General features: G+C 37.8%; 1 protein-coding gene across 1 annotated transcript; it reads right to left on the bottom strand.

Moving 5' to 3' along the window:
- Positions 1 to 537: 537 nt before the first annotated feature.
- BDB00DRAFT_792035 (uncharacterized protein) lies at positions 538 to 1,783 on the bottom strand (the record flags this gene model as incomplete). The annotated part of the gene is made up of 4 exons (XM_053121087.1): positions 538 to 557; positions 580 to 958; positions 1,324 to 1,459; positions 1,635 to 1,783. The coding sequence occupies 4 exons, from the start codon at positions 1,781 to 1,783 to the stop codon at positions 538 to 540; spliced, it is 684 nt and encodes a 227-aa protein (XP_052974455.1).
- Positions 1,784 to 15,832: the final 14,049 nt, after the last annotated feature.

Here is a 15,832-nt window from a genome sequence, read left to right as displayed (position 1 = left end):
AAGTCCTGGCTTGATGGGTTGATGGCTTAATTACATGATGGCCAAATATGTATTTTAAAATAGAGAAGTGCTACCGGTACGAGTTATTTTTCTTACGCGTACGAGTTTTCCTAAGCGGGTTTTCTTAATTGAAACCTCATTATGTAATGTCGAGGTCGGCAAATAAACAGCAATAGGATCTAATGAGGACCCTGCCATGTGAGCCAAGAATAGGGGATAGAACAAGACAGCAACAGCAAACTACCTTTAAATGAGATAGAGCATATTCGAGCTATACTAAAATCCAATCCTTGGGTCGCTAGATAGCCGATACAGAAACTCACAAACGAGTAATAACGGGGGAAGTTGTGCTAGAACCTTTTTCTAACAAATGATACTTGAGTGAATACAAATTATATAATACAGCAGAGGGCAAGACTATACTACGAGCGACATCCACAAGCAGGGCCCCTTCGTTGCAATTGCGGGAAGAAACGCTCTTCTTTATTTATCAATTCAAACTTATACATATACGGGTGATACTATGATAGGACAAATTCAGTTAGAGAAGGGAAGTACTATGGTATGGTATGGTTTTACTAGTTTCTGTGCTGGCTCCAGGGATACTCATTCGTGTAGGCTGCCGTGGTGGCTTATGTTCTGGTAACCGATTTCTGACGCCCCCCAACACCCTCCAGATGGGGACACCCACGGCCCGCGAAGTCACCATCTTGACTGTATTATCATTTTCTTGTAGTTTTGGTCGTTGTAGCGCTTGATAACTGGGATGTGGTTTAGGGCGATGTGTATACAATTTGAGTTGATCTGCATGAACTTGGTGTGTCATAGTCGAATGGCCGTCTCGTAAGCGATATATATTTTTTCCCAATACTTCATGAGCATGAAATGGCCCCAACCAGTGTGGCGCCAATCGCACCCAATTGAGGTGTTTGCGAAGTTCTTGATTATGACTTGATCCCTAATTAATATCGTCGTAATACCGCCTGTTTATCATATTTCTCCTTCATCTTCACCCGATATTGCTCGTGTCGTGCCATAAACCTTGGAATAGTGTATTGTTGATGATTCATAATATCCATGAGTGCTTTATGGCTGCTTCCTTTTCTTGTTCAACATCTGACTCGGTTGAATAATGTGCATCCCATGAGTCATATGTACGGGGGTGGCGGCAATGACCAGGTAGAAACGGGAGGCTCCCATCGGTTGACTGGGAGTCGTGCGTATCACAAAGAGGGCAGCTGGTAACCACGTATTCCAGTGTTCTTAATGATGTTGGCAAAGTCTTGCTAGTACGCTCTTCACATTGCGGATCATTCGCTCTACCTTGCCTTGTCGGTGAGAGTGATGAGGGGGTCCGAGCTCGAGCTTGATACCATAATTGGGTCGAAATGAGGTGATAATGATCCCGGATGCAAAGTGAGGTCCTCCATCGACAAACGCCCTCGATGGTACGCCGAATCTACAAGTCCATTGATATAGGAATAGAGCTACGGTCTCGGATAACTGGTTTGGGCTAGCCATAGCCTCCGGTCAACCACTAAACATATCCACCGCAATAATGGCATCGCGAAAAAATCAATCTTGGTCTCGCTAAACGATCCTCGTTCGGGTGCTTGATACGGTTGCAATGATACTGGTGGATTTTGGGGGCCAAACTGTTGGCACACTTGACCGGACAAGAGATAGCGACAGATTGTCTCAAAGTAGTTTGGCCAATAGTATCGGGTCTGCACCTTAACCACTGTCCTTTTGAATCCTTGGTGCCCAGCCAACCAGTGGTCATGACATTCCCTTAATACCGATAAAACAGCTTTTTCTTCCACCAGTTTCTTTGGCCTGTTATCTGACTTCTCTCGTGTAAATATCTCGCCATCGATAACTTGGTACTTGAGCGCTTTTTGCCGTAGTTGCCGTCATTGGCATTCATCATACTCGGCTGGATATTCCATGCTAGTCAAGTATAGCCCCAGAGCGATATATTCTTCAGTGGTAGCACCTCCTAATCTTTCTTACTGTTGCTCTTGTTTTCAGCGCTTAGTGGTAGCTTTATGGTCATGAAAACCAGATGTGGGTCATCCTCATCGATGTCTACATCCGTGTCCTCCCGCACGTATTATCATTGCCTTTGCATCCTCGTCAACGCATCTGCGTTCGCATTTTGCCTGCCACTTCTATAGAAGATATCGAAGTCGTACTCCTGTAGCGTAATTTGACACTGCAAAGCCCGGCTCGACGCTTTCCCCTTCATGTTCAAAATGTAACGTAATGCTAAGTGATCGGTGAAAATGTAGAACTTGTGTCCCAGCAGATAAATTCTTTTTTTTTAGGCGCGCAACAAATTATTGCGTCGGTTTTTATTTCAAGTCACGTGCATATTAAATATGAGAGGTGAGGAGAAGAAGCTAAGTAGCGTTTGACTAGTTGGTGATAGAAGGAAGATTTTCTTGGGTGCGGGTTAACAAAAGAGAATGGATTTGCGTTATAATGTTATCGGGAACGAAGGGAGAGTTGTTTAAAACAAAGCGCCAGTGGGCTCCAAATACATTCTAATATACAGCTGATAATTATATCTGAAGGGAGACGGGGAGCATTTTGGGGAAAATACAGGTGAAAGATGGCATTGTGTACAGCAGATTCTGTAACAGAATGTAATAGTAGGTCGGGCCACACGGAGCACCAGATCGACCATTTGCGAGGGCATTGGTACAGGAAGTGAGACAAATCATCTTCATCTTGGTTACAAATTGGGCATACAGCGGATGTGAAATCGGAGGGCATAATTGAATGTAGAGTTTTACGGCATGAAATCTTATTGTGAAGGGCTCGATACCAAACATTTCTTGCCGTTGGCGATATCTTCAATCGCCAGAAGGTATCGCATTGTCTAGGTGTTAAGATCGTGTTTTCCCGGGCTTCGACGTGTATAGACTTGTCGATGATTGCTTGTCTGAGTTCTTTTGCTGTGATCGTGGTCAATTGTTTATCTTGGACCTTGCACCATGCTCCCAGATCGACCGCCTTATGTTCACGGATAGCGGGATCAATAGAGTTGTGAAGAAGATGCCTCGGGATCAAAGTCTGAAACACCGCTGGTTGGAATCCCAACTCACCCAAGTCCAAGAAGCGAACCAGTAGACCCAAAAGGCGCGGGTAAATCAAGAATTCCGTGGCGAGCCGTCTCCGTAAACAGCCATTCGCTAAATCAAAGAAGAACAAATCATCCATTAGGATCCTGTGTTTGGCGATGCGTCGTAAGCATACGTCTAAGGTTTTGGTGAGCGGGCGCTGTGTCGGCGTCATGGCATCTAGGACGTGCAGTTGTAGAACTGTAGCGGTCGGTATGAGCTGGGATTGATAGTCAACCGTAAAATTGTCTAAGGCCTTGCATAGCTGATTTGAGAAGCTGACGGGTTTACTCATTGAAGCGGTCCGAAGTCGGGGAAATAGGAGACACATATGTGGGTCCTGGTTTGGAGTCCATGTTGCCTGAGTATTGATTATCCACGAATGTATGAACGATCGCTGCTTGGTGTCATTAGTAAACATAGGTTGGATCCATCTGAGCTGGAGTGCTGATTGTTGTGCTTCCGGGACTAATATTGCAAGGCCCCCTTGTTTGCGAGGTGGTGCCAGTCGGTGAAATGCAATCTTGGGAAACATCTTTTTAGTCAAGAAGTCATGGCAAATGCTGCGAACTTTCTTCTGGAATGCTTGAGGGACCGCGCAAACTCGTAAGACGTGCCAAAGTGATGATAAAATCAGCACATTCAGAATTGTCGCTCGACCGCGAATCGAGAGTGACCGGTGCGCATGGATGTTGCAGGCTGATTTGATCTTGCCTAGGAGTTTGTCCAGGAAGCCATCCCGTTGCTGCGGCGATTGATACAAAGGATATCCGAGATATACCAAGGCTTGATGGGCTCGTCGATCGAACCATGATCTAATGCCCATTCCCTCCAAACACGAGCGCAAAGTGGATGACGACTTGCCATATAGTGATATGGCGTGCGTTTTGTCCATATTGACCTTGGCGTTTGATGCTCTGGAGTAGGTGTCTAAGTGGTGGCGGACTTGTTGCAAATGTGATTCATTATGAATGAAAACAAAGCAGTCATCGGCGTAGGCTAGAACCTTTAGTTTAGTTGGAGACGGTGTGACTGGGGTAAGAGCTTTACTTGCTGCCATCGATATATCATATCCGTGTAATTGTTCATCGTTGAGGATGCGGACCAAGAAAGGCTCTAAGGCCAGATTGAACAAAATAGGCGAGAGAGGGTCTCCTTGTCGAACGCCATGTTGTTGTTTAAATGCTGGAGACAAGGACCCGTTAATGTTGATTCGTAGATTGCTGCCGAAGAAAAGAGTCTTGATAGAAGAGATGATCTTTGCTGGGAATCCTCATTTGCTAAGACAACATTCGAGATATTCTGGATGAACGCGGTCGTACGCTTTTTCCATATCCAAAGATATGCCGACGTCATCGGCATTTACGCTGGCGGCATGGTCCATAGCAAGTCGTACAGCAAGCCCATTGTCTGCGATGTAGCGTCCGTGCACGAAACCCGTCTACGAACGACGCCTAAAATTTACTGCAGATACTGCCAAAGCATGAAAGTTAGGGGAGCACTAGCAACTTCACAGACGCATATGACGCTCACAGTTACAAGAGACTCAAGTTGGAGAAGAAGCGCCTGGTTCTAGATGAGAAGAATTGGGAACTCGCAGCAAACAGATATGACCTCGATGTCAGAAGAGCAGACTTTGAAGAGAAGATGCGCAAAGAAGAGTTGGACGCTCGCATGACCGAGATCAAAACAAACTTCGTCCGTGATTTGATTTTGGGTGGTAAGACTCCAGAAGAAGTAGAAGCATTATGGGTACGTTTTGGTTATCCATTCTAATTAGGTCGAATAAAATCTTTTTGTGATGTGAATTTCAAACTTTTAATTTTCCAAAACAAGTACTTTGATGGACTCGCGCCATGCATTTGCATCCTCTGGAGTATTGTCGTCACACAACTCGTCAATGTCATCTTGATCCCTGTCTTGTTCGTTTAGCTGCCACTGATCTTTACGAAGCTGCAAGAAGTTATGCAGAACCACTGTTGCCTTGCCGATTTGATTCAAGTAACAGTGGTCCTTATCTTCACACAACTGTAAAGCAGTGCACTTGAGGTATCGCCATTGACCCTTCTATATACCAAAGGTGTTTTCGATGGCAACCCTAGCCGAACAATGGATTTCGTTGAAGTTCTTGTTTCCGTTATTACCACACGTGGCCGGCTCACAATAAGGTGTCAACAAATGCGCGGCTAATGCATATCCGGAGTCACCAAGGAGGAACTTTTGGAAAAGTGATCCAAGGGGCGATTGTAAATCGATGACATCTTATGGGCCTTGGAATCACTAAAAGATTCAGGAAGCCCCACCTGGATATGACGGATCAAATTTTTGTCGTCACAAACTGCTTGTACGTTCATCGAATAGCGCTGTTTTCGATTGAAGTAAGCTTCTCGATTTTTTGGCTTCTGACAAAAAACAACGTGTGTGCCATCAAGGAAGCCAACACAACCAGGAAAGTTATGCTTTGATTGGATACGCGTGGCAATTCTGTCTCTCTCTGTTGCATCAGGCCAGTTCGTACTCAGGGAAGAGGTCATTCAGGGCTGTAATAACTCTTTCTATATATAGAGGTACAGCGCCTACTGATAGTCCCCAGTGACGTGCGATACTGAAAGCTGAACTTCCAGTACTACTATGTGCCAATCTCTCTAAGGTGCACGCCAGTTGAATCCACACTGGTTTCTGCTTTCGCCCACGTGGATCTGCTTTCTTGAACACATCATTATTGTAAATTTTCTTAATGAGTTCTTTGAAAGGCGACTTTTTTATGCACACCATGCGTCAAAATTCGCGGTTGTTCCAAGAGTAGAAAAACAATGCATACTCATTCAGCTTCGGTACTGTTCAATGCGGTCGTAAAAAATGGTAGCTCTTGATCCCTTGGACAGTACATAAGCTCCTCAATTTGAGCTTAGATGTCGAGAAATTCAGGCGAGCCAAGCATAGGTGTTGCTTTTTGTAGTTCCAATTAGGGGTCGCAATCTGACCCGCGGGTCAAAACCGACCCGCAGGTTGAGGACGGGTCAACGGGTCGGGTTGATGCTTTTCTGACCCGCGGGTCGACCCGTCCAACCATTGACCTGACCCGTTGACCCGTCGTGACCCGTGTATACATATAATATGTATGAGGTACCTGTATTTAAGTAGTCAATCTTCTTGTTGGGAAACATAATTAGTTGTCAATATGTCTGCTATAGAACTATAGCATAAAACGTACTTAATTCTTTTTATTGTGGGATTATACTTTATATTCAACAGTATGGGATAAGTAAGCTATAAGCAATATATATGATAGGAGTAAAGAAGTAGCAATAGTGCAATAAGAATATACAATAGAGGGTGGCAGTAAGAGACGCGATTTAACAAAAGACAGAAACGGAATTGAGAAAAGAAAATCGAAGGAAGAAGAAAGAAGTGAAAAGAAAAGGGAAAAGGGAAAAGGATAAGGGGCATATAGGGAAGTCGATTTTGAACCACACTTTAAATATTATGCTTTCTTTAAAGCATGTGAGCCCAAGCGATTTCTTTTGTGATGGCACAGAACCCCTTACCTTTAAGAATAATTACTCAAAACGTAGATGTTGCTAGCACTGCTAGGAATTTGCATGCCATCATGTTAGAGAGCTATATATATATGGAGTTTTGCACTTCCAGCGCTCAAGTTCAGGCTGATCGACACTTCCTACATCACTACATTGAAATCAGTATTGACCCGTCAACCCGAGTTTTGACCCGTTGGGTTGAACGGGTCGGGTCAGGTCAGTGTTTTCTTGACCCATGGGTCAATAGGTCAGACCCTTGACCCGACCCGACCCGTCCAATTGCGACCCCTAGTTCCAATGTCCTAATCACGTGATGAATGCATTTAATTGTGCGTTGGCGAGTTAATTGTCGATGCATGACTAAATAGGAGAATAGAAGTAAAAGGAAGTAAGGAGTGAACCCACATTTACAATTTGCAGGAATGTAAAAAACGCAAGTTCATTGGTTCCTTAGAAATAAAGCTTGTGTATTGGTCTGTTAATTAGGGACCCAATTGCGGATTTCGATGTGTAGATTTCGCCAAATCTGCATCTGATTTTATTTTTGAAACCCCCTAATACGAATTTATTCCCTACACATATGTTCAAGAAAAAAAAGTTATTATCATAACAGCATAAATATGAATTCATATATACCGCATACACTTTTTCATATGCTTAGGCATATAGGGGATTAATCCTTAATCGTAAATCCTTAAAAGGTTTTATTAATTAAAGAAATATCATTGTTTAAAGATATATATGAAAAAATAAAAAATTATATTATAATTTTTTTATTTTTGAAACTTTTAAGATATTTCATTTTTATTTTTTTAATTCCTTAAAAGGTTTAGGTTTTATATAAACCTTATTAAACCGTTTAAAATGTTATATCCTTTTATAGTTAATTTAAAACAGGCTAGGAGGTACGACGACGCCCAGTTCATTTAAAAATCAATAAAGTTAGATTTTTATTTGAATGCTTGACAGTATAATGAATAATAAATAAACAGAGCTGCTCGAGCGACTAAATTTTCCCTTGCGTAGACCAAATTTTTACATATAGGAGTTTAAACATCCATTACACATGTCCCCACTACTATCTTCACTCCTTTGGTAGACCAAACTTCTCCCCACACTGATTTCTAGAGTTTTCCTTACAATCTGTGTTTCCTTGCATAGACCAAAAAAAAGTGGAAGTATAATTCTTTATGTAGACCAAAAAAATATATAATAAAACTCTACTATCAATGATAGCAAATACTCCATTGCGACTTGTCATCGGCTGCAAGCACAAGCACTCGAGAATTACTTGAAACATTGCTGCACCAGCTACTTCTTTACAAGAGCTATATCTTACAGCAACATTGAAATGTATATATACTAGTAGCTCCTATGATATAGTAACAATTATCTTTATATTTTATAACCTAGATACTATGGGTCTGGAGGCAAGAAAATAATCGTAAAAACACTTCAAGACATACTGCTGGTACACGAGATCGATGCTGCGAATGAGCACATCAAACCGATAGATGCTCCAGAATATATAGCCTCCCGTTCTTGTTCCAGAGGTCAGTATGCGTCTAGTTAGGGAAGATCTTGAGTCGCCTGTTAAGACAGAAGAAGATTGTGATTGCACCTTTAGCCTAGCATAAGAACATAGTCCCCTTAGCAATATGGCGCTTCTCTACATAGAGCGTAGTGTTGACTACGGTTGTTTTAAATATCCAGATGACGATGACTCAGACAGTGAAGATTAGGGCGACTAAGAGCATCATATACTCTGATAAATAAAAAGCAGGACCATACTGAGGGTTAATCATTATGCTGATGTTTGAGATTGTTTGGTAGATTTTATATAAATTATTGAAGTTTCTTATCTTCGGAGTTTGAAATCATGCATATTAAAAAAAGTTATTTTAAAACAAAATTGAATTCGTTATATTATATAAAAATAATATCTCAGAATGGTTGCTCTAAATGAATTTCTTCCAATTAACCACATTCAGTTATCTTTAAATTTACGTACTGAATTAAACACCTTTATAGAATCTGAATTTGATTACTTTATAGAACAAATATTATTAAAAAAATCCAAAAAAAATTAAATAACAAAATAAAAAAACTATTTTCTTCAGACCATTTTCTATACCTTTCTATGCATAATGACTTTAGTACTCATAAGTTTAGACAGGGAAAGAATAATAGCAAGTTCTGTAGAAAAAAAATAACTAAAAATGGGAATAAAAAAAATATGTCTGTAGAAAACATAATCCAGACCATATACCCAAAAAAAGGGAAGAAAAAGAATAAAAAGTGAAAATACTATACAAGAGGTAGATAACCCTATTATAAAAAAGAAAAAAAAAGAAAACCAATAAAGATAACTATAGGAAATCTATTTTTCTTATGTTTTAATAATATTTTGCCATAGATATTTATAATTCTGTATCTATATTATGCTTTTCGATATATACTATTAATAAATCTTTTTCATTAAATTTATCAGCTGCTAACCAACTATTATGTTTATGACCATAATTTTTCCACCTAACTGAAAATATGTATATATTGTTTTCTTATTTATGTCCAGTAATTTTTCTATTTCATATGATTCACTATTATCTCATATATTTCTTATAAATTGTATATTATTTTCTCTTTCTTTACCTTTACCTTTTCTACACCGTTTCTTTTCATTAAATTTTGGTATATTATCTTCACTACTATCTTCTAAATTTTTGTCACTATAATTATTAACTTCCATTCTTTCATTATTTATATTTAAAGATAATAAATTTTTCTGTAACTATAACATATTTTTTAATGATTCATTTATAATTTTATTTATTCTTTTATAATTTTCTTCATCCATCCAAAATTTTTTATAATATTTATGAAAGCTACTTTGAGGAAGATATCTATTTATATCTATTCCTGAAATACCTGAAACTAAATGATATAACAAAAATAGTCCTTCTTCAATTTCAAAATATGGTCCTCGATATTCCTTATTTGTATATATTACTGTTAAAAAGAAGAAAACTGCAATATATCCTAATTTATCTACTAATTCTTTTTTAATTTCATTTATTAATTTTATATGTTTTATTTCTACTCTATGTTTATAATTATAATGTATTATAGGCCAATTAGTATCTAAAAATTTCCAATTATTAATAACAATTTTATCTACTCCATTATTTATTTGTTCTTCAATATTAAGTTCAGGCTCCATATTTTATTACTATTTTTATTGTTATTATAAAATGCAATTTTGAAAATTCTCAACTACAAGAAAAATTCTCAACTAATAGTTTTCAATGAAAACTGCTGCTAGTAGTTAACCTCCACTTTATCTTCTCCAATGTATCCCTATATACTTTCATTTAATCTTCTCTTTTTTTCTCTTTCTCTATACTCTTCCAATAAAAAAAGAAAAAGGATAATGTCTAGAAAAAGTTGTCAACCCTGAGTGGTAAATGGCTACCACTAGATATTATACCTCACTTACTGAACGTCACTATAAGGCAACATAATAAAAGTTGGTCTACATAAAGAATTATACTTCCACTTTTTTTTTTGGTCTATGCAAGGAATTACAGATTGTAAGGAAAACTCTGGAAATCGGTATGGGGAGAAGTTTGGTCTACCGAAGGAGTGAAGATAGTAGTGGGGACATGTGTAACGGATGTTTAAACTCCTATATGTAAAAATTTGGTCTACGTAAGGGAAAATTTGGTCACTCGAGCAGCTCTGTAAATAAATTGGTGGTTTACCACATAATTTATTATTATGAATTAATACTCATACAAGATTATATGGAGTAGTAAAATTGGCATGTTTAGTTTTAGAGTGTGGGACTTGAGATATCGGTAAGGAAAAAACTAAGGGTGCTCTCAAAAAGGGCGAAGCCCGTTCGGACAGGGGTCCTAATTTAGAAGTAATGTATTACCAAAACTGTCGTGGTCCATACGGACATTTTGAGAGCAATTTTGCGGGCGTTTGGACCATGCTATTACTATTTTTGTCCACATCTGCAAGAAGTAGTAAAAGATATTGAACAAAAAAAGACGATTGACTGTCAAAACAGTATAGAATGAATTCATTCCTTATTATAAATGCCTACCGAAAGTCAGGCTATATAAATAGGCAGAAAAAAGAAATAATAAATGTTAACTATCATCGAAATTTAACCCTTTTTATTTTATTGCTATACATCAACTTCGTTTATCTTCTTCTCTTATCATGAGCGACAATTTTATTATTTGGTCTCCTGCTACGCAAGGTTTTAACAAAGAAACGGTAGCCAGCCTGTCCTACCAACACCTCCTGCTACCCAACAGCAAGAATCAGAAACGGTTGAAGCCAGCGAAGGTTCTGACCTCGATCTGGTTGACTCTGGTGATGATAGGGAAGAAGAATCGACTGCTGACTAGATGGAAGAAGAAGAATCAGAGTTGATCCGCGCTGTGGAAGAATACTATGCTCGCTTGAAGAACGGTAGAAGCAACCAAGAAAAAGGTGAATGGTGGGACAAGATCTACAATAAGTTCATTGAGGATACCAATTCTGGACTTCGATGCAGCAGAAGTGCTTGCAAGAAGAAATGGGATAAGCTCCTTCGACGCTTCCAAAGACTCACTGGGGAAACGAATCAGACTAGAAATGGGGGAGGACCTAACCAAGAGAGGTTCTCTCACTACGATGCGATGATGGCATTTCTTCAAGATGATGCGAGTGTGATAGCGCCGGTAACGATCGATTCAAATCGCCAAGGCAACCTGGTTCGAACCCATGATGAAGCAAATGATGGCAATTCTGTCACGGATCCCCTTCACAAACCAGGCAAACAAGGATGCCGTGAAGCGCCTTGTCGACTACATCGAAGGCCAAGGCTGCTTCAACTTGGACAAGAAGCAGATCAAAAAAATGGTCTACACCCATTTTGATAATTTAAGGACGAAGGGGAACGAGTCGCCCGAGACGAAAGCGCGCAAAAAAGTGATGAGAAGACGCTATCAGCGCAGACATAGCGTAAGTAAAGTAATAGGAGGTTTTGTAAGAGTATTGTCTTAACATCTGAAACAGAAATTAGTACGACGACTCAATGTTTTCCAGCAACATGCAATCGAACTGGAGGAACAGTACCCCGGTGGAAAGTCGTTGCTCCAGGACGGATGTATGTCGGAAGAGGAGACCGACAACGAAAGCAGCAGCACTGGTGTCCTACGCAGTGGCAAGCATGTCTCGGTCTTCGTGCCCGAATGGCGTAGTGAGCGGGTAATTACTTTCAAAGTAGATTTCTTTACGCGTGAATCTTGACAGAGATGTTGTTTGTAGGCAAACGTCTTTCTGAAAAGACTTGACGATTTCAGACCGGCTGTAGACGTTGACTCGCAGCCGAACGTGCTTGAACGATCAGTAGCACGAAAGGCAGTTACCTTGCGCTCGGCTGTGCATGAGCAGCTGCAAGACTGGATGTTTGCTTAAAGTAAATAAAGCGGTTGCCGGCTTATGCTGTGCAGGTTAGGGGTGGGCAAAAATACGTCTGTATAATATGCGTGTGTGAGTGTGCTATTTATTTGGTGGGGGGAGGAAGAAGCAAGAGGCCGCTCGTTTTGAGTAGTTGGTGGGGGGAGAAAGAAATAAGAGAAAGATAGTTTTTAGGAGGGGGAGGAGAAAAAATTGCTTCTCTTTGTTTTACGCCAACATCTTTTTAGGCAACGGAATAACGACTGTTCTACCACTTGCGTGCGTTTGATCGCCGTATTTTACAACTGCCACTTGACTATACAGACGATGAACAGGCACGATGCAGTGCATGTCCTCAGCAAGGAAGTGGCTACGCCATGTCTCCAGATATTCATCCACGAACAACGACTCATTACTGCTGTAAATGCTATGCCAGCGAACAAAGGCAAAAACATGTTCTTTGAGCTGGGCGTCGACCTTTAACTCGTGGCGGAAGAAGTACTGGACTTCGCACGGCCAAGCGATCGGTTCGCCTCGATCTTCTGCTTCATACAGCACCTGTGCGTGCGCACCACGCCGCGATCTTGCTTCTTTGCTCCTATAGAGCTGACCCATAATAGTGATTGTCTTCATCTTGTTATAACGATTGTTCACAAACACCCGGCTACCCTGCGCATCTCTGTAATGGTCCAGATGGGTGCCATAAACGGATCGATAAAAGGCCAGAAGGAAAGTATATACTGGGTCAGGCATAAACGTTGCTGGTGCAAAATCTAACGGGTATGCATCTGGTGGTAGTAGCTCGCCTCCAGTGGCCTGTTCAGTACCGGTCGACAGCGCAAAAAATCTGTGTGGATCGAACGCACCACTCGTAGTGTCACCAGTTTGCTTCATCGGCTGCACGATGTCCAAAAAGCAGTGTTGACGAATTTCGCCAACCGCAATTTTTGCCAAGTGGTGAAAATACCTTTTTCGCCTTGGCGGAAAATAGTGCTTCATAATTTTTGCCTGGCGAAAATTGGCGAAAATTGCGGGTAATTCCCCGCTACATTTTTTTCCGATTGATTATTGTGTGCCACCCCAATAAGCAGTTAAATAAATAAATTTCATCTTCAAAAGTAAAATGGTTTACTCCTTCGATAATAAAGAAAAGAAAAGATTACAAGATAAATATATTAAACGGTCAATGCGAGGTTCTTATTAGTCAGGTCTTCATTGACTCATGCCAAAAGCATGCTGCAGATTGATGTTTATGACAAATCTGCTGCGCAGCTGTTGCGCAGCTGCTAAGTAGTTTCTGTGCGACAGCGAAATAACTGTCCTCTTCCTTCTAAATTCAATAGCAGCTTATCTTCGAAATACAAATTTATCGACTGCGCTGCACTCATTACTTCATAGCTCGTCCAAAAGTTATGCTGCGGAATGATGACGATGACGAACTTGTCGCACAGCTGCTAAGCAGTCGCCTTCTTCATTATACAACAGTTCATTTTCTTGAGGCAATAGTTTCGCAGTACACGACCTAAGAAAAAGTATAAATATGGCCAGTTCTCTGAGCTAGATACTTCATTGCGGGTACACCCATAGTAGTAAAACCAAAATAATTTATAAATTTTTATCAAAATAATAAGATTTTAATTCATTCTGAGTTTGAAATTATGCATACTATTAGATTTTATTTATAAAAAAAATTGAATAATTTTATAATATAAAATTATTACCTAAATAAAAGATAGATTTTAAAATTAAATTAATTTTAAACTCCATTACTTTAATTTTTGAAAAATAAAAAAATTGAATTTTTTATTTAGAAAAAATATAACACCAAATAATTTTAATAAAGTTATTTTACAAAAAAACAAAAATGGTTATTCTCAATAAGGAGATTCTTATATGCAAAGTATCTATGATTAATTCAATTGAGAACATTATGCAGCAAGTTATGGAAGAATATTTTGATAGAGAAATATTAGTTGAAAAAATTGAAAGTAAAAAAAAAATAATGGGTGATATTATCAAAAATAAAGTAGATGACACTAAATCCAATTACTTTTGGTATATTAATAGTAGTGATAGTGTATGTACTTATGTACACAAAAGGGGTAAGAAAGAAGGTTATATGTATCAAACGAAAATTAGAACTAATCTTAATGGTGAAAAACCAGATTATCTATGCTGTATTCATAGCAAAAAGCATATTCCCCAAAAAAGAAAAAGAAATAAAAAAATAAACATTGAAGATGTGATTATAGAAAAAAGTGATTATAAAAGAAAAAAAGACGTAAAAAAAATTAGAAAAATAAAAATAAAACCAAAAAAAGTTTACATCTGTAGTAGTGGTACAATTAATTTAGGTAAAATAATAGGTGATATATTAAACTAAGTAAAATTAGTTAATAAAAAGAATAATGGGTTGTGATATGTATAAGTAATGCTGACATGCCCTGGTTTCGCATTTTATTATTGAAAAAAAAAGTTTATTACTTTTAAAACTTATTTTAAACTATGTTCTATTTTACTTATTGATTTACTATTATTAATATAATCTTATTTTCATTCTTAAATTTAGTACAATTATAAAGTTCCAAGATTATTACTTTCAATGTAATCTTTTAGCATAGACTTTTCATTAAAGTTATTTATTGTTAACCAAGTATTTTCATTCTCAGAATAGTCTTTCCATTTAACTAAAAAGTAATATATCTCGTTTTCTAATTTATGGTCAACAATAGCTTCAATTTCATAAGATTTATATGCCTTTTCTTTTCCTTTTCCTTTTACTTTTCTTTTCCTTGATAATTCTTTACTTTTTTTATAATCATCACTTGAATTACTATTGTCACTATTAATTTCATCTGCTGAATATTCATTATCTATCATTGGTGTATCAGATATATCTATATTTAAAAAATTATTTTGTAATTCAAGCATATTATTTAATTTAGTTTTATTTTGCTTTTCATTACTAACAACAATGTCTATTAATTTCTTTTCAATAGGAAATTCAAAATTCTCAGTCTCCCATACCTTATGATGTAGTAAAGTTGGAATATTAAATAATTCACTAAAGTGTTGTATATTCTTTAATAAACAAGCCACTTTAAATTGAAGATTATAATACTTTATATTATCCATCTTTACAACTGACTTATTATTATTAAATCTGTAAAATTTATTACCTATCCCAGAAAATTGGTTTTCAACTTTACTTCTAAAACTTCCAAATGTTTTATTAAAATGATCTTCTGTAATAGTTAAACTTTCACCAGGTTCCTTTCTAATAGGATAAATAAAGTTATCAGCAGTAAATGCATAACCTTTTGATTTTGATAATTCAACTAGTTGTTTTATAAATAAAGTATAACCACCATCAAGTGCAACAGTATCTTTATTATTCATTTTTTTATACAATTTCATTTTCATGAACATACTACTATCAGAACTATCTGAACAATAATCACTTTTAGAAATATATATAATCATATCATTCATATCACTTATAAATTGAGTTCGTATACCATTTCTCTTAAATTTATATGAATATAATCTGCTATGTTTTATTTCTGTATCAATATAATTTATTCTAGAATCATGACCATCAATAATTAAAGTAACATGTTTAAATAATTCTGGATTATATTTATGAGTAGATAAAATTCTTATTCTTATATTTGAAAACATATTATCCAATCCTTCATTTACTATTTTAAT

Source organism: Zychaea mexicana (genome assembly GCF_025766255.1).
Source record: "Zychaea mexicana strain RSA 1403 chromosome Unknown BDB00scaffold_114, whole genome shotgun sequence".
Classification (NCBI taxonomy): domain Eukaryota; kingdom Fungi; phylum Mucoromycota; class Mucoromycetes; order Mucorales; family Lichtheimiaceae; genus Zychaea; species Zychaea mexicana.
The sequence above is the reverse complement of the archived record's forward strand: the minus strand, read 5'-3'. Positions and strand labels throughout refer to the sequence as shown.